We start from the raw sequence: 20016 nt of genomic DNA on the forward strand, positions 1-20016 counted from the left end.
TTTATCAAGTTTCCATCGTTTGTAGTTCACGAATGAGCAAAACGAGCGACTTTCGGTACTATCTTCATTTCGACGGTTCGAAGCCGAAATTTGCATAGATTGATCGTAAAGATAATTGAGTTTCGCATCGGGGGATTGATAGTTGCCCTTTAGCTCGCCGGTAGACAAAAATCGCGTGCTCTCGCGATTAATTAATTGGCGAGCGTCGTACGCTGCAGCGGCGCGCGTGATATTAGAAACATACGCGCGATCGTTAAAGTAATATTAAGAAGTAAAGCTCTTCTTACTCGTAATCTACGTAAATATATTATAATCCCCCCACCGCGGTGAACAAACACATAAATTATTCTAATTAGCCTTAAGTGCCAGTTGTACTCGGCCATTAAGCCCGCTAATCATCCACGAAACCTAGTAATCCTCGACGTTGAATCGCCTAAGCTCGCATTTGTAATTACAGGGAGGAAAGTGAAAGCGCAATGTGTCTCGGGGTTAATAAGCGCCTCGGTAACAAGACGCGAATCCTATTTTTTCTTTATATTCTTTTATCTTACTGTTTCTCTTTTCCTTCGACTGCAGCTGATTCCGCCGCGGAGGGGAACGAACGCGGAACCACAACCCGATTGTTCCGGATGTCTGTCGAAACGCGGGTTTGTGTAATTCCGCCGCTGACCCTACGATATTAAAGATGTGTCCGCGATACGGACTCGATTACGAAGCAGCGAGTTATTATCCTGTCTGTCGTAATCGGACGTCCTTGTTAGCCGGGGGAAAAGGAGCTGTTGTTCTCCCGGCGACGCGTGCGATGAATTACATATTTAATAAACCCACGTAGCCGCGCGACGTCAATCAGCTGTCCGGTAATCGCGTTACCGGCACCCTCGAAAAATGTTTTTTCTGTATCGGAACTTCGTCATGTGTCAGGCCGAGTGAAAATAGCAGGTCTGCTGCAAATATCGGATGCGGACGTGACTTTTCGCTTTAAAAATTCATTCGGCTTCGACAGGGCTGTGTTACGCTAATGAGACGATAATGATTCGGGTGTCTCTTAAATTGACGGGTGAACCATTGGAAATAGTAAACTCTCCGATGGCGCATCGAGAAACTAAAGAAATGGAAATACTGTAACGGAAATAAAGGTTTGCTTCTAATTTTAAAGAACTTATTTACTGATGTTTCGCGACGGAATTCTGAATGAAACTAGGAAATATCCCTAAGTGCTCTTTCCCTTGTTATTTCAATGGGGGTATAGGCGGGACGATACTGACGGCAACGAAAAGAGGAGACTATACGTGAAATTCGAACGATGATAGTGTACGTAGCTCGAAGTTTCCAACTGGCAACAAACTGTGATATCGTATCATTTGTTGCAACCAGCCGACACCCGTCTCGCCTGGTGATCCACGTAACCTCACGGCGGCATCAAATTTTCACGTGGAGTGGATCGAACAGCTGTTATCGGAGGGCTCGATAACCCAGCTGCTATCGATAGCCCGGCCGATGGTTAACTCTCGGATAGTGGCGGACGTCAATAGTCATCCACGATGATTAGGTTCCATTATTTAAGGGACGCATGACACGATACTGTCCCGGGGAGAAAGTTTTTCATCGTGTTCCTCTATTTTCCGAAGTGAATTCGACCTTGATGCTCTTGTAGATCGTTCATAGTCAACTCTTCGTGACAATATTAGTTTCGCGATTACACGTGAGCGCTTAACAATAGAATTATTGTAGAGTTTAATTGTTTTAAGATCTAACAATACGTAGACAACTGGATGTATTTATGAAATTATTATTAGCTATTCCACTAATTCACAAACGAATAGACAATAAAGATACTAGAATTGAATCACGAATAAACAATAAATTTAATTAACTATTCCGCTAATTCACAAACGAATAGACAATAAAGATACTAGAATTGGATCACTTAATAGAGTTACATAATTAGAATTTACTTAACTATTCCACTAATTCACAAATGAATCAACCAGAATCGAATCACTTAAGAAAACAAGTAAGTATAGATTATCAAACACTCTACGTTACAGGATTACGTTCAAAAAGTAATCTCATCAATTCACGAAGCGCCCAAGCGGCCATTACGCGTCAATCTTCCGAGGCAAAATTCAGCGAAAAAATTCATTCCGGTGCGCGTCCCAGAGTCCCGCGGAGTTCCGTTGAAACACCAGAATCGCGTGGGCGTGATATTTCTGTTCGCCCGCAGTTACGCGCGACAAAGGGAATTGTTTTACATAGTTGCCGCGGATCAGGGGGAAAGATGCAAACGCGGCTGATCTTCATCCACTCCCGAATTTGCATAATCCGGGAGCAGTAAGTCATATAATCGTAGGAAGTTCAGCGGTTCCAGACAATTATGGAACGCATTCGCATGCAGCTCGGCTTCGCGAGAGTCTTACGCTTGTTCCTCTATCTCCTGAAATATATCTATTCAGGTTCCTCGCGTATAACGCTGCTTACGTGCACCTACGCCCGGTGCTTTACCGTACCTACACGCCCGGGAACGCGATAAAGCGCGAGGTGAGAGACAGAAAGAGAACGAAAGAGAGAGAGAGAGAGAGAGAGATCGCTATCGGACGAAACAGGAAAGGAAATTTTGCACTGGCTGCGCTCGTTGATCTCTTCTCGTACCTCCATTAATTAACTCTCTTCCCTTCCTCTTACCTTCGGACACAATGCTCTTTGTCTACGTCTCCGAACGAAATGGTACCGAAGGTGCTGTGAATCACGGTTTTATTGTGCATCGATCGGGCTCTTGTTCGAATTCTCTTTTAATTGCGCGTAACTGTTTTAACGACTTCTGAATAAGGTCTGCGTTACCCGATGATCACTCCGTGGGAATTTCTGTATCGATTGTTGGTACATGATTGATGACTCGCGGCGGTTCCGTGGCAGGTAAAAACCGGCTACCGGTAAAAAAGAGAACTGCACTCGTCTCTGGTTGGATTCGGTGGATTTTGAGGATTATCTGCGATTGAAAGAAAGTGGAGAAAGGTATCGTTCGTCGGACAAGTTGGTTACTTGAGTGGGTAAAGTTTTTGGAATTGTTTTCAGATTGCTTCGATAATGAGGTGATATGTTATTGGGTGTAACGATCGCGAGAAAGTGGAAAATATTCTGTTCTTTATTTTGAACTGTTTGTTTGGATCATTTGGTTCGAATTGTTTTTACCTATCGCGGATCTCGGATGATAACGTACTCTTCGAATTTTAAGTTGTGCTTTCGTTGTTGCAGGTCACCTCTTTGCTTTTGGAAGGGGAGCGCCGGAAACTGGCAGTTCTTCAAAGGGAATTGCAAGTTGCACTCGCCGAAGGGGGGAGCGTGAAGGTTAAGGAGAAACAAAAGCTGGAGTTGCTGCATGCTATATCGTAAGTAGAATCAGCGCAGTCATACTCTGACAGCGCGAGGCTAACAGATTCGAAATGTACATACAAATTTGTCAGTAAACGTCAAGCATATCTACAGAAACGTAGAACACGAATATAAGAGTCACTTTGATTATTAAACGTTAAAATATTAAATAAAATATGAAAATCTTAAAATAATTAATGAATATCACCTGTTTATCGCGTAAAGCAATTCTCACTCGCTTGAAAAAATATTGAACAATTCAGAGATACAGAAAGGCGAATCGTAATTTATAGCGACGTTCCATAGATCGTCGCGAAAATGATTCTACTGGAAGCGTTTCCTAATCTGCCCCAAATTTCGGAACTCCTGGAGAAACTATCGAACGGTCGAGCGTAGGAAAAACCCGGCTAAGGAAACATCCATTCCCTCGGACAGTAGCTTTCGAATAATATATTTTGCAAGTTGGCAGTGGACCCTCGCAACGCGAACTCTGCCCGGTGGCTGCCTCCCCTGTCCCGAAACGGCGAGAAGAGAAAGGGCGGGCGGTGCGCGAGGATTAACTCGTTCAAGATTTATTAGCGCCTGTCCTCCGGCGGACTAACAATTTGATCAAACTACCGTGGAATTATGCAGTTTCCGTGTAGCTTCCGGCGCGACTTGTTCGAAGTCTAAACTACGGATGCCACGTTGTTTACCGCCGCGAAAAATATGCTGCGGTTAATTATGATCCCCAGCCGATTAAGCTCGCTCGTTGGGGAGGAATTTAAAATACCGCGACGAACGATTAATCTTTAACGCTGGAACCACCGTACCGGTCAAAACGACTGGTTTCGATTTGTTCGTTTCGCAGTTATTAATACTATTTGAAATGATTTTGGAAATAAATAGTTTCGCTCGAGTACCATGATGAATGCCCAACGAAACTGGAAATAATTTATTGTTACAATTTTTATGGAGATTACATATCAATCGTATTAAATGATCGGTTCTAGTGTTGAATAATACATTTTTATCAATTATTTATGTATATATGTGTTTATATATTTTTTTACTGTTGTTGGCATAACGCAGTTTTTAATTTTTGACGATAATTTTTATGTTGATATAAATGATATTGGAATCGAGATTTGTGTAAAATAATTTCTTTACCAAATCGATGGAATAATCCGTTGAAATATGTAGGATTGTCATGTACTTAGCATTCGTATATGTGCGTTCATTACGTTTAATGCATGGGACAATAATCGTATTAATAATAATGATGATAATAGCAATAATAATAATAATAATCACGATAGTGACGATAGCGATGATGATAATAACGATAGTAATATAGATGTTTTAGATAGTTTAGGGAATCTATATATCTATATAGTACATGTAACATGCGGTTACACATTGAACAGGTCTGTGTTATCATTCTTATGGGAATAATACTGTGGAGATACAAGTAATCTACATAAATGATGCTTCGTTACATCCACTTCGCATATATTTGCGCGGAGGATGTAATCATTTACAAATTAATTCATGTTTAATGAATTCGCCCATAACTCTGGTATCATTTGAAACTGATGATCGGAATTATTATCGAGTTAATATAGTAACACATGGCGATATTTTACGGGTAAACTGAGCATATGTAAATATCCCATGTACTATTTTATCTATAGTACCACGTGTTTTTATAACGAATCACACCACGACGTGACTCTCAGTCACTTACGAGAATAAAAGGAATGATTAAAGTATTATTGTTTTTGTTTATAGGGGCGAAATTTTCACCAGTTAACTGTGGAATTTCGAAAAATGCAGCGTGTGCTCGTCGAACGCAGGACGAACGCACGTAAAGTATATTTTAATGAAAGCTCAAAGCGAAACAGAGAAGAATGACATGTTTATGTGGAAAAATAAAGAATTCATCGCTGAAAGAATTAGTATCATGTCAAGCTTTACGATGACGTGTAATACTCGTCAAACACAGTTAACTGGTTAAAAGCCCAGGAAAACTTTTGGAAATGCGATATGAAATAATCACAAAATTTCAGTGAAAAGTTCAAGTGTGACTGAAAGTCGCATCGTGGTCCGATTAGGGTTAAGTTAAATTCACTCTTCGAGGTCGAATATCGTCGTGTTGGCGACGTTCTGTATTTAGAATACAAATTTTCAATTTGGAATACCGGGTTTCGTATAGGTAATTCAATTATTGAAATAATCCAATGTTATACCTTCGCAGAGACTTCTTCCTCGATTCGCTCCCTTTACTGCGATGATTGTATAATCTATGTTATCCGCTAAGACTAAGCTTAGTTAAAACTAAGCTTGTATCCCCTCGTCTTGCTCTTGTTGAATCGGAGACTTCTCTGATTCGCCTGATGCTCGAAACAAGGACTTCTTCCTTGATTCGCTCCTTTACCATTGCGATCGATGTCTAATTTAAGTTATCCGTTAAGGTTAAATTATGTTTGAGTTAACCTTGCAAGAGATAACCCTAATCGTACCACGTGTTTTTATAACGAGTCATACCAGGATGTCTCTCAGTCACTTACGAGAATGAAAGAAATGATTAAAACCTTACTGTTTCTGTTTATACAGCCGAAATTTTAAAAGCCCAGAAGAACTGTTGGCAATGCAATATGAGATAATCAAAAAATTCCAATGAAAAGTTCAAACGTGACTGAAAGTCGCATCGTGGTCCGATTAGGGTTAATAAAACCATCGTCAGCGAATGCCACGGTAGTCGCAGTCGGGCCAGTAAATACGAAGATCCCCGAGTTGCGTAGCTGGTACCACGAGAACCCAATTTCCCGTCCGTCCAGTTGTAAATCTTGCGTGTCAGAATCCGCCCAAGGTGGGCGCGGATTTTCCGAACCCCGAAAATTAGGAGCGCCGTCGGCGCTCGTCGGGGAAACGCCTCGCGGGGCCGAGACGTTGTCGGATGTGAAGTGTCGTCGACACGTCCGCGAAGAAAAAAAAACGGATGAAGCAAAGAAAACGAAAAAAAAAGAAGAAAAAGCTCCAAGTCAGCGGATATGTAAAGCTCCCACCCCCTTCCTGCTGCCCCCTCTTTTTTTCTCTCGTCGTTTTCGCCGTTCGTCGCTGTTTGCACAACTTCCACCGGAGGCTCGCATGATTTCGAGCCTGTCTGCAGATGGCGACACAGCGTCGTTGATTATTCGGCAATGATGAATTTATGAGACGAGACGTGCCACGATTTCCGACTGCGACTAGGAGTCGGATGTTCGTATTTGGAAGACTAAGTCGCAAACGAATGATTTAATTAGTCGGATAGCAAGAGATCAGCACGCGGTTCCCTTTTTTTCCTATTGATTAAGCAATCTATGTATAATTTAACTTCATCTGCCGAAGGTTTTCATTTCAAAGAATCTTCGGTCGCAAAGTGTTCATTTTTTCAGTAACCGTTGCCTTATAATGTGTCTGACTCGTGATGAAATTTTTAAATTGAATTCGACAGATCTAGATGTCATTCATTTGTTTTTAACATAAATGAAACGTTACCTTCGTATTATCAATTTTTAATATTTGTGAACGTAGAATATAAAATTCTCTGTTTTTTCTATTAAATTATTAATGATAACGTTGTTTTATCAGGGACAGTTGAGAAATAGAATATAAGGCAAGAGGTTACGTTACAATCGAAATAATATTACTATAGATACTGAGAAATTAAGATTTTGGATAGGTCAAAATGCCATTTGTTGGACGTCTCATCGAGAAAACGAACTTTTAAGTGTTAGTGGAAAGTTATGTCACCAGAATTAGTATATGGTGGTCGAAGTGTTAAAGTTTTTATCGTTGGAAACTGGGGCACTATCTGCATAATGACGTCTTAAGTACGAAGGTAGCAACATAATCAGATCGTTAACTGGAAATTTTAATAATGGCAACAATGTTCGAATGTATGAAACGATACACTGTTTGAATTCTGAGTCCCTCAATCGACGACCCCTTTTCACGAACGCTGAATCGAGAAATTGAACGTCGAAACGAGAGACTCGCGGGATACGAGGATCGTCGACGGAACGAGCGTCGCGTTGGGTGCTCCTTCAAATTTTCCTTCCATTTATAGCTTTTATTAAAAAATTCTTTTAATTTTTCCAATGAATCCGAGCGGTGTTTACGTTGATGGATCGTTGCGTATTGAACCCGGCGGCCCCGTTATTTTTTGCTGGATTTTATTGAACCTTTGCTAACCGTGTTGACGTCGAAATGGTACTATAAATAAATCATAGGTTTCACCGGTTGAATTTTTATACGGATTCTTCGGAATGAAACGTGTTTTCCCGGTTTCTTTTCTTTGAGCCACGGATATAGCAGAACATGATAAACGATGATTCTAGATGAGTTAAGAATAAAATTCTTTCATACCACACGAGGTATTTAACCCTTTGCACTGAAAAAGTGCCTCTCAGTCACCACTCGATTGGTAAAAATTGTAAAATTCCGTATTTAACGTTAAGTCTCGAATGATCTGTCGATACGCGAAATGGGGAAATAAAATAGCATTGTTCCCCTTATTCTGTGAATAGATTTCTCGTTAAGTTAGTTTTAAAAAATGTCATCTATATCTCATAAAAACAAATTGAATATTTCTAGTGACAAATTTTTCGAATGCAAAGGTTAATAGTAAACAATTGCTACAAGGGAAGAGGTTCCCGCGATGAATTAAACAAGACACTGCGGCGTTATTGTTCTCCAAAGATTGAGCGAGTCCGCCACCCTTAAGGCTCATGCATCACTGTCACCACGTGGTCTAGTCTCGGGCTTATCTTGAAATCCCTTAACAATCTAGTTTCTCTTACTGTTTCCCGTACGCACTCACAAACGCATGTTGTGAATCACACGTACTGCCCATATGGCTATGGAACCGCGAACCTTACAGAAATACCATTCTCCGAACACAACTGAAATTATTTAAGTCCTCCAAGCTGAATAAAAATCAAAATTTACTGCAAGCTCGTTTCAGTTTACAAATAACTGTTCCAAAATTACCTCTGATGTAAGCACAGTTACATATTTCTCGATTATAATTAACTACTGTTACACTATTTTCATTATAAATCTTGATCTTCATTCTCCTATCTTTTTTATAACTCATATTTCACATTGTCAAACCGATGTATTTATTCCACAATTATTTCTGATATAAGCACTGTTACGCAATTTTCGACTACAATTAATTACTGTTACACTATTTTCATTATAAATCTTGATCTTCATTCTCTTATCCTTTTCATAACTCATATTTCACATTGTCAAACCGATATATTTATTCCACAATTTCATTCGCCCGTATTATAGGTCACTAGCTCACCAATCGCTGTTAAATAAAATCAACGAATGATGAAGGAGAGCGGCGAATCGAAAAGAAGACATCGACACAGCCGTATTTCATTTCGATAGCTCGTTTCCGGATTCGAGGATCGAACGGCGGCCGGTATCGAGGGAAAGGAACGGGCAAACGCGGCAGGCTCGCGTCATGAATTTGTAACACTGTTTGCTTTCACGTAATTGCCCAAGTTTTCGCGGAGACGCTCGTCCATCCGTGGAACTTTCTCGATTCCTAAATCACCGGGCGGAAACCGCTCGGAAAAATCCGCTGGCACAGCCGTCGGCGACGCCGGCCGCCTCTCGTTACTCCTTTTAATGCTTAATTTTTCCCGGAGAAAAGGGGAGCGCGACAGAAACCGAGCATAACGCTGCGAACTCGCTGCCGACGATTTCTTCGAACCGTCGCACAGTGCGATGTTCGTTCGATCAAGCAGACGAAAGGTCCATTTTCAAAATTTTACCTAAACAGACAAATTTTTGCTGTTTGACAGAGACGAACGTGCGAGGAACAATGTCCTACAAATTTTTGTATCCTTAGAGCACAAAAGTGCTGAGCTATGCTGAAAGTTAGGCAATTTTTCGACTACGTTTTTGAAATGTACAGATTTTTATTCAATGTCCTACAAATTTTTGTATCCTTAGAGCACAAAAGTGCTGAGCTATACTGAAAGTTAGGCATTTTTCGACTACGTTTTGGGAATACGGATTTTTGTTCAATATCAGAGTTTTATGGTAAATATATAGTATACTTTTAATGGTTCATTACATTTTTAGTAAAATAAACTGAACAATTATATATTGTTTATGATTTTTTACCGTGTATTATATATTATATTACTGTGTGTTACATCGTGTAATATATGAATATATACTTTTTTATATATTTATATGAAGTTATATGTAATTTGTATTAATCAATTTATTAGTATATCCCATATAATTGCATATTATTATGCTACATTCTCATATTTTCTTATGAAAACTATATAAACTTATCTTTAATTATATTTGATCTGATCTGACACATCGAAATTAAGTAGATTAACGATAGATTATAAATTATAATACTTTAATTACGATGTTCCATTAATTTCGTTAATTCCGTCATTTCCCCGAAATATATACACATTGCTGATAATTTCACGTCAATCTCAGTATTTAAAAGAACTTTCTTCCATTCTGCCACAATTTTCCATTAATTAAAAGAAGTTACCCCTCGCATGTGACGATTTTACAGCTGAATATTTTTGCAAAATGTTCTTTCTCGGGGAGTTTATTATACCATGCGATTACCAGCCTGCAAAGTGCACAGATAAGAAAATGAATTCGCTAGAATACTTCAGTCACGATTTAATTAAGTTTCTAGCTCATGCTCGCCTTTGATCAAACTTTCCGCGAAGGAATAAAGTTCCTGTTTAATTTCCGCGTTTAAAAAAGAAACGGGGTAGATATGAAAATTCTGTTTAGAATTCATTTCTCCTTTACGGATCTTAAAATGATGAAAATGTAACGATTTCGTTCAACTCGGATCGACGTATATTCTTCGGTGACTAATACCTCGGAGTTTGTGCACTTGTTAGACGCGCACGTCGACAATGAAGCGGAAGATCATGGAATTACGAATGACCGATGCATCGGCGAACCGTAAGCCGCGTTAACGCGTCGCGAACTCGAGACGGCGACCCCGTTTCATCAATCATTTTCGAAATTCTTCTTCGGACGCTTTTTCGCGCGGAGCTTGAATCCTTCAATGTGGCGGGATCGCAATTTTTTTATATTGCCCGGCTAGATAAAACACGGTGGATTTATGCGGGAGATGCTCGATATCGCGCAGTCGCCTTTTTTTCGGGTGACGCGTGCACCCGGCTGCCCTACATCCTAAAACCTACGTAATCGTCAACGTAAACATTTTTCCTAATAAATGTTGTCTTACAAAACCCTTAAGAATAGTCACCTTAAGAGTTAACTAAGATACCAGAATTTTAAAATAATTTGTCTTTCCACGACACATTTTTCTGATGACAGTAGTAAAAAGTTGAAGTAAATATATATATTTTCAAAGTTATTTTTCTGGAGGTAGTTTATAATAAATGTATGGATATTAGAAATTTGTCGAAGTTATAAGAAAATTATAATAATATAATTTATATAATACAACTTATAAGCGGTTTATAATAAATGTATGGATATTAGAAATTTGTCGAAGTTATAAGAAAATTATAATAATATAATTTATATAATACAACTTATAAGCGGTTGATAATAAATATATGGATATTAGAAATTTATTGAAATTAATGTGTTTTGTAGAATATATAATTCTGTGAAGAATAATAAATACAAAACCTATCGGTCGTAAAATGACACTACTCAGAAAGGAAGAACATGCCATATTGACAATCGCAAAGGGTTAATTGTAACAACTGAGTATCTTCGATAAAGAGAATCGTTAAAACGAGCCATCAAAAATTGAAACAGTAGAAACTTCGACGTAAAACCAACAAAAAATTCAATTTCATTTGCACGAACGTTCCGAATCGAAGTGTCTCTCGTTTAATAGGAACGCGCGGGTATAATGTTCTCCAAAATATCATTTCCCGTTCTGTTTGCCGACAGGAAGATCCAAGGACAGCATGAGCAACTCGACAAGGAGTACAGGATCCACGCCGCCGGTGTTCTCCTGTGCAATTCAAGGGGCTCCGGGAAGGTAAGCGTTTTGTCATTATTCTTTCGCCTCGTTCCGTGATTCGCGGAAGATAAATGGTTCCCTCGATCATCGCAACGCGATCTATTATTTGCTAGCCGGGGGAAAGCTCGGCTGGTGCTTCGCTATTCTCACTGTGACTCGGCTGTTCGTTAAATAAATTCGATCGATCGACGGTGTCTCTTGGGGCGACCAAAAGAGCCTTCGTACCGTGACTCTCTAAGAAATTGAAACGACTTCCCTCGGTTAAACCCACCTCGCGGCAGAATTAAGTATTATTCGACTACGTATCCAATAAAGAAGAAAATTAATCGTGAAAACCAACATGAAGGGTCTAGCGCTCGGGAAAATCTCGAACTTCCACTCCCTTCTGTCGTTCAATCGTAATTTCTCGCGAAAACGCTCCACGTATCAACTAAATATATGTATTAACATAATATATAATTTATTAATTGAATTACAGTTAGAAAATTTATTAAATAATATACTAATGTATACCATGGTGTGAATCACACGTACTGCCCATGGCTATGGAACTGCGCACCTATGGAAATACCATTCTCCAAACACAACTGAAATTATTTAAGTCCTCCAAGCTGAATAAAAATCAAAATTTACTGCAAGCTCGTTTCAGTTTATAAATGACCGTTCAAAAATTACCAAAATTATAAAATTATCGTTACACTATTTTCATTATCGGTCTTGATCTTTATTCTTATATCTTTCTACAACTCTACTCATATTTAATATTGTTAAACCGATATACTTATTCCATAATTTCCTCTGATATAAACACTGTTACACAATTTTCGACTACAATTAATTACTGTTACTATCTTTCTATAACTCTACTCATATTCAATATTATTAAACCGATATATCTACTCCATAATTTCCTCCGACATAAACAATGTTACACGATTCTCGACTACAATTAATTATTGTCAAACATACGATCATCGTAAAATAACCCTGAAACATTCACGTCTTCCTCATACATTTACATCTCCCCAAAGCGTCGCGTACTCTCCGATCGTTCCGCTTCCCTTGTCCCTCGGCGAACAATGAAAGAAAAATCCCCGAAATGTTCGCGGCGCGGAGCCACAGGCTCCCCGGGCTCCTCGAGATCCACGAGCCCATCGAAAGGTCTGCCGGCAATAGAAGTTCTATCTCATTTCACCAGGAAAATAATGTAACGGTGCAATCTAAAAGAACGAGGCAAACTTTCGACGAGGTTCGAGGAGGTTACGCGATCTTTCCCTCGGAGCGTTCCATCGTCGAGCCTTCGGAATAATAGATTCAATTTCTGCGTGCCCTCTCGCCCTTTCCCTTCCCTCCTCGCCCAGCCGCTGTCCCCGCTCGCTCGTTCCAGGCCATCGTCTCCGGCGAATGAAACTTTGGCCGGATTATCGCGCTTTACCGAAGATCGAGGCAGAGGAGCACCCAGAGGCTGGCTCCTCCGGCGCTCCGAGCAATCGAGAGTCGGGCGATTCTATCGAGAGTTTTCGAACCGAAGTTCCTTGGAGCTGACCCGCGGACTGTGACGAGCTAGGAACAAGGGGGACGCGCGAGTTTACAAGGGTGTGTTTATAGCGAGGCCTTGATATACTCGATCAGAGGAGATGAGAGTGAAACGTGAATATACGTGAATTTCTTTTGTAATGGAAGCATTTGCACTAGATTAGCTAGGTTTAGTAATTGATTGATGGTGGAAAATAGCACAAGTTTAACCAGTTAACTGTGTTTGACGAGTGTACGCGTCATCTTAAAACTCTTAACGGTGCTAACCTTCTCAACGATGGATTATTTATTTTTTGAGACAAACATGTAATAATTAGGATATATTTTAATATATTTTACACTTCATTATTTGATTTTATTGCGGGCACAACGAGAGATTTTTCAAACTAAATTCAACACTTAACTGGTTAATACTTAAGTTTAGTAGCTATGTTTAATACTAATCGTCCCGATCGAATGACTGGATTTAAAATTGTTTTCTTCCGTTCATTTAATTTTAGATCAATTCCTATATTGTCCGATTAATTGGTCTTTCAATGTTCATCCTCCTGTTTCTGTTTCAACTAAGAAAACTTTATCGTATTTGTTTATCCTTAGTTTATAGTCAGTTATTCGAGGAGTAGGAAAAGGCGTGGTGTTAATAAATTGAAAATAGAGAATGATACGAGTAAAACTAATAAGTCGTTTTTGTTTTATGATGGACGCGTTTCGCGTTGGACACAGTGCTGAATTAAGGCTGCGAATAATAGAGTACATTTTTAATTCTCTTTCAGTCTCCTTCAGTTCTTCAAGTTGGAACGACTGAAGTTTATTGCTCCGCTGCGAGCGCAATAAAGAAAGATATTTCATCGCCGCACTGATCAACGCTCTCTAACTGTCGCAGCTCCGCTGTAAACGAATACCCACCACGGATAGCGAACGCTAGAGCGTTTCAGCCGTTCCACGTGAAATTGTACTCCGCACTGTGCTGAGTCTTTTAATTTGTTCCTGGCGACTAGGACCGTGCTCGGGAATCCTTAATGCTTCTTCCCAGTCGGACTTTCTTTAATACGAAGCTTGTACGTTCTACATTTTTCCTTATTCTACAGCAATAATTGTCTCGGCCTTTTAACCAGTGTCCTCCAAGAACTGCCGACTCCGCAGGAGTTAACGCGTTCATGATCACATTGTTTCACTATGTCTTGATACTCCATCTAACATATCAGCGAAACAGTGCGCGTTCATGCCGCAAACATTGAAATCCAACACGTTTCCGAGTTACCAAATAAATACTCTATAAAATACGCAGAGTACATTTCATTTCAGTGAAAACGCAATCGCTAATTGCATCCGCGACAGAATACATGAATCTGATTAACGTTCGCGTAAAAATCCAGGCAATAATCAATTCATTGTCACCGTCGAATCAACGAATGAAAGAATCATTTCACCAATTTCAGAACTATTGAGCAAGAACAATGGTACACGATCAATTCCGTCCCACCCAAATGAAACGCGAGCTCGTCCTGTTGCTCGCGCCTCCTCCACGAAGACATTCTCAATCCCGGCCACGTAGCCGCCCTCGTATTTCCTTTTTTTAATTCCCGGCTGCGGACAGGTTTTGTTTTTGATCACGTCTCCATCAACCCACTTGGTTCCTTCCGTTTCATATTCCTCCCGGTCTCCACCTACTGCCATTTTCCTCGCCGCGGCTATCCGTTACACCTTCCACAACATGGCCGCTCGCGTTTCGGCCCGCGTCAGTCGATACACGCTCTTTCCCCTCCCTCTCTCTCTCACACACACTCTTTCCCGCACTTTCCCGCCTCTCGTCTTTCATATTTCATTCCTTCTGGCGCACCGGCCGGTTCTTCCAGCTTTGTCATCCGTTTCGCGCCGGTTCCTCCGGAGCTTTGTCATCCGTTTCCCCGGTAATTCCCGTTCATCGCGAAACACCGCGGTTTCTTCTTGCGTTCCTTTATTATCCGCCCGGCGATCCTGGTCTCTTCGTTTCCGCAATTTTCTCCGTCGCTTTTGCGCCTCGTCGTCCGCCCGCTGCCTCCTCTTCGCACACGGATATACAGAGTGGCCGTCAAATTGTTGCACGCGGTTTTTGGCGCACTTCCGTTAACCTAACCTACAAACTTCCCTGAAACATCCGTCTCTTCGGAGAGTTTCATGGAAAATTCTTAAAACCACGGTGTTGGGAATTTTTCTTGAAATCAGCTGTAATGAAGAAAAGATATTGAGTTCGTATTAGAATTTTTCTTGAACTTTAAACGTTTGTAGCTTGTAGTTGGTGCCAGCGATCGATGGAGACAGCGAGCCTCGCTCGGAACGTTGCTTCACTTTTCAAAGGAATTGTTGGAATCGCGTATACCAATTTACTGAACACCCTGTGTGTACATTCTCTGACTACACTTCGACGTTTCCTATTTCTTTTCATTCCTCTGGCACGGACCAGCCTCGGATTTCATATTATTTCCTTCGCAGTGCGTTTCCCCCCGCTTCGCCCCGCCGCCCCTGTCCCCTGCGTCCCATTATCCTTTTCCCGGTCGTTCCTTCAAGGTTCAATATGCGTTCTCGGTACACCGTTGTTTCTGCGATCCCGACGTTTCGCTTTCTCATTTCCTCGGGCCCCCGCCGAGCCCACTTTTACCTTCGAGCACCCGGTGTCGGCGATATATCTGACACAGGTATTAGAAAATTGTTGCCACCCTTTCTCCGAGCTGCAATTGATTGCGCGATTTTCGACTGAACGGTTGCTCTCGTTTCGTCGCTCCGAATTCTTTTGTACTCGATAATTACAGGTTCCGAGTGGTTTTCGGTTAACTTGATTTACTTGGGAGCTGGACTGATGGTAATGATGATGGAAATGTTGTTGTATGGAAATGAGTAATCTTTTATAATTGTGACGATTTATAATTTTATGTTTAATACGTTGACTGCCACCAGAAGATCTAGCGTTTTGAATAGTAATACTTATTCTTTAATAACAAAGGCAAATGATATTGAAAGTAATTATCAATGGTTTGGTATTACAGTAGTCGTATTACGCTATGATCTAGCTATTTATGTTACTGAATATTTTATTTAAAATCAAGTTTTATCGTAATTGTTCTTCAGCAATTTGGTAGCGATTACCGTGGCGGTGAACGTGTTAATATATAGTTTTGATTATCAACTGTTTGTTTTGTTGCTGCGAGATAATCCTTCGTTAGTATCTGGAAAAATGACTAATCAAAACATAATAGCGAAAGGTTCGGAACGAAATTCGATTCGTTCGATTTCTAGTGTGTTTTGTGTGAGTTTGAGGTATATACACGGTCAATATTGTACGTCCGTGTGGTCTCATAAGGGAATTGTCCGCTTCCACGAAGTTTATTGTGCTTTTATTGAACACGATCACGTGAAACCGTTTCTAATAAACTGAGCGTAGATACACAGAAGTGGATTAGACGGAGTCTTTAATTTAAGTAGCTTATACAATTTAAACCAGGCATTCCCTACGTACCACTATTAATTCAGTAGGTCTATAAATATCTTTCACTGACAGATTAAATATATTTTCACTTGCAATTGGAACACTTCATTTTCAACCTCTCTACTTCTACGTTCAAACATTAATTATACCCTTTTATCAAAGAATACATTAAGAACTCCAACCTCAAGCGTCACAGAATTATTTATTAATCTATAGTGTATCAACAATAATCCCACAATAAGAGACCAGTCAATGTTCATATTTCTAATCAAATTACACCTTAACAGCATTCTGCATCTCGTTGTAACACAAATTAATCAGTTCATTATTAATAATAATTCATTCATTATTAATACATTAAGAACTCCAACCTCAAACGTCATAGAATTATTTATTAATCTATAGTATATCAACAATAATCCCACAATAAGAGTCAATGTTAATATTTCTAATCAAATTACACCTTAACAGCATTCTGCATCTCATTGTAACACAAATTAATCAGTTCATTATATATCTCTCTCTACACAAGACAGTAACTTAACTTCCCAACCCCTGGAATTTTATAAAAATTTCATCCAACTACCTCAGACGTAGCCCGCATAAAATTAACACCACGCAGATTCCAGGGAAGACAGCGAATGATGGAACATCGAGTAGAAAGGGAAAACAGATCGGATGAACGAGTGCACCGAATAACGACGCCTTTCGTACCGGCTCACGTTTTCCCCTTCCCTGGATTCCTTTCCACCGACTCGTCTTACTTTGCCTAGCGCCGTTTCATCTCCTTCCGTTGCCCGCCATTCTTCGATCTTCTTATCCTATCTCCTCCGTTCCCGCCACCGGTTCATTCCCTTCACGTTCGACAAACGAGGTTGGGGTGCATTAGTGGTGTCCAATTACGGGACCGCAATGCACCCCGGGCGCAGACACGGTATTGCGACGGCGGAGGGCGCCGGGCAGGGCGGAGACGTGATACGTTTGTTATCAGAAAAACCCGGGGACCGTGTAAACCGGCTGACAGTTCGCGATCAAATTGATTAGCTCGATATTCCACGTTCACGGTTTCCCACCCTGTTGCGCTGTCTCGGCGAAACTCGGATATTAACCCCTCGCGAACGGAAAGTCTTTGAAATGTACGAAACCTTCAACGGACGAAGCTGAATTATATATTAATTGCCTAAATAATAGCAAAAACAGAAACTACACGCTAATCTCTCGCTGCCCGAGTAATTAAATCATTTGCCTGCGACTTTATCTTCCCAATATGAACGTTTCATGTGATGTACAGTTGCTCGAAACTCGAAGTTCGGCGAAATGTAACGTACAGTTGCTCGAATGAATTTTGAAAATAGATATCGTTTGGAGTTTTTATCGTTATATAAAAATGTAATGTGTTTTAGAGATCTCTCGTTGATGTTATTAAAATGAAGATAAATTTTTGGTAATGACGCGTTAAACGCGATTAGATGAAAGTCTGGGAAATGACAATATTTTAAATAAGAAAAGTTCAAGCTATTATTTCGTAGCTCTCGTCGCGCTGTATTCTTTTTCGCGACGATTGTGCTCGCTCTAAGAAGCTATTAACTCGAGAGCAGAAAGTTCCGAGTGCTCGCTGAAGTTATGGTAACACTGTAATTTATTCCACGGACTGAAAGAATCTTATAGACAACTAAAAAGTACGGGTAAAAAATGCAGGAATTAAGAAATGATTAATGGGAGCAGTTTCCACTCGCGCTTCTTTGCGCCGAACATTAAAATCCGCGGCGCAGCACGAACGTGCACCGACTGCATCCGATTTTCACTTGACCGTATCGGTGATTAAAAGTACATTCCTACTGTCTGCGGCGGTAAGACACGCTCGTATGAATAATTACACAAACGAAGGTTTAATTAATAGTTTCAGATCAGTTCCGAATTACTGAAGCTTAATGCACCCAATTTGTCTCAGCTTCGATTAAGCTGATTAATCGATGCCCATTATACATATGTGCAATCAGAATGGTCGGTTGTAGCTTCGAACTAAATTGAAAATCAATTCGACGTGATTTATCGTAGCATTAACTACAATGTTTCACCTTAATATTAGCCCATACTTTAACTTCCCTTTAATATTTATCCTGCAGGCAATTACCGCATTGGTTATCCGACAAATCGATTCACGAATACTTTAGAAAATTCATTACCACTAGCTTTACAGAACGCACTAATTTCATACATATTGAATTTCACAAGTATCATTTCAGAAACGTTTCTATCAATTTTGATACAGTTGGATACATCTCGATCGTCTTAAATTCCTAATCTACAACATTCAAATGGACGAACGTCAGCCTTTCTACGAACAGTAGAATAAATCGTATAACAAATGCCTGTTAGTGTTAACGTATTCGATGTAAAACATACTTTCGCTGTAGACGGCGGGACAAAGGAATCGTCGAAAACATTTGTCGCGAGAGCTTAAATAGGAAAACGTTGCTCTCATTATCGCGCGTTCAACTATAACCTCGTTCGGGTCGTTTAAAGAGGCGCGCCGAAAATTGAATATTTTTATAAATGGCCGCCACTTTATTAACAAATTTCAATTGTGCCCGGATCAACGGTATTGGTAAATTATTATTCCAGGAGTGGCACGCAACGAGCACGTCGCTAATCGATTGTTTAACGCGCGGCCGTTGCGTCGCGGGACGCGAAACGGTCTCGCTCTGTTCCCTCCGCTCCGTTTTCGAGCATTTTATTCGGCCGTGTTGCGAGTCGAACGCGTATGACGGGGAATTGATTTTTCGAGTGTGATTTGTCAAAGCTCGCCGCGTACGTTGAACTGTCCGGAAGGAGTTAATGAGCAATCGATGCATGTGTTCGCTGACCCAGTTCAGCGACTAAAAATATTTCCATTTTTCCCGGCAATACACCTTTTACTCAATTTTACAAATACATTCGAATATCCTGCGCCCCGGATTACAGATTCACGCTGCGCCAATTACACGACGATCACTGTTTTTCGGTTATGAAGCGACAGCGCTGCGAAACGAATTTGTTTTCCCATATTGTAGGCTTGTGATTCTATTTTTTTTATGTGAAAATTGTAGAAGGTGGGTGAATATAAAATAGATTTCTATATTTTTGTGATTCCTAATTGTATTTGAAGCACTGGTTTCTGTTTACAGAGGGACAATATTAGGAAATGAATTTCTTTTATGATATTATAGGGTTATAATCATATTTTTTGATGACAAAGTTACTGAGAAGATACTGAATCTTCCTATAATTTCATCCTTTCACGGCGTTATCTGTATTTATTCGTAACCGAAGAAATTTCTGTCAATTTTCAGTTCACTTCGCAAAGGTCCGCGTTTCGCAATTCACGCGCAAGTACTTTAATGAACATTCCCCGCATATTTCTCGCTCATTGTTTACCGCTTAATGGAGAATTATTCGGAATTCATGTTGCGAACACCGGTATGCCACCTCTTTAACTAAAGAAACTTCGAAATAGAAACGGTAGGCTGATTAAGGCGACGAATTCCTAGCTTCCCATTGTTATAAATTCTACGTCCCATTCGTCGGGATGAAAAATCAAATTATATTGAAACTTAACGAATAAGCT

The 20016-nt window shown here is 40.2% G+C and overlaps 1 protein-coding gene across 2 annotated transcripts in view; it reads left to right on the plus strand.

Annotated features, from left to right (window-relative positions):
• The window catches only part of LOC116432793 (uncharacterized), a 77257-nt gene extending 65624 nt beyond the window's left edge, over positions 1-11633 (plus strand). For both annotated transcript variants that reach the window (XM_031990164.2, XM_076370683.1), the window contains exons 3-4: positions 3253-3386; positions 11338-11633. In XM_031990164.2, the coding sequence (XP_031846024.1) occupies positions 3253-3386; positions 11338-11467 (264 nt within the window). In that variant the 3' untranslated portion in view covers positions 11468-11633. The remainder of the gene's footprint in view (positions 1-3252; positions 3387-11337) is intronic.
• Positions 11634-20016: the final 8383 nt, after the last annotated feature.

Source organism: Nomia melanderi, chromosome 9 (assembly GCF_051020985.1).
Source record: "Nomia melanderi isolate GNS246 chromosome 9, iyNomMela1, whole genome shotgun sequence".
In the NCBI taxonomy this organism is placed as follows: Eukaryota; Metazoa; Arthropoda; class Insecta; order Hymenoptera; family Halictidae; genus Nomia; species Nomia melanderi.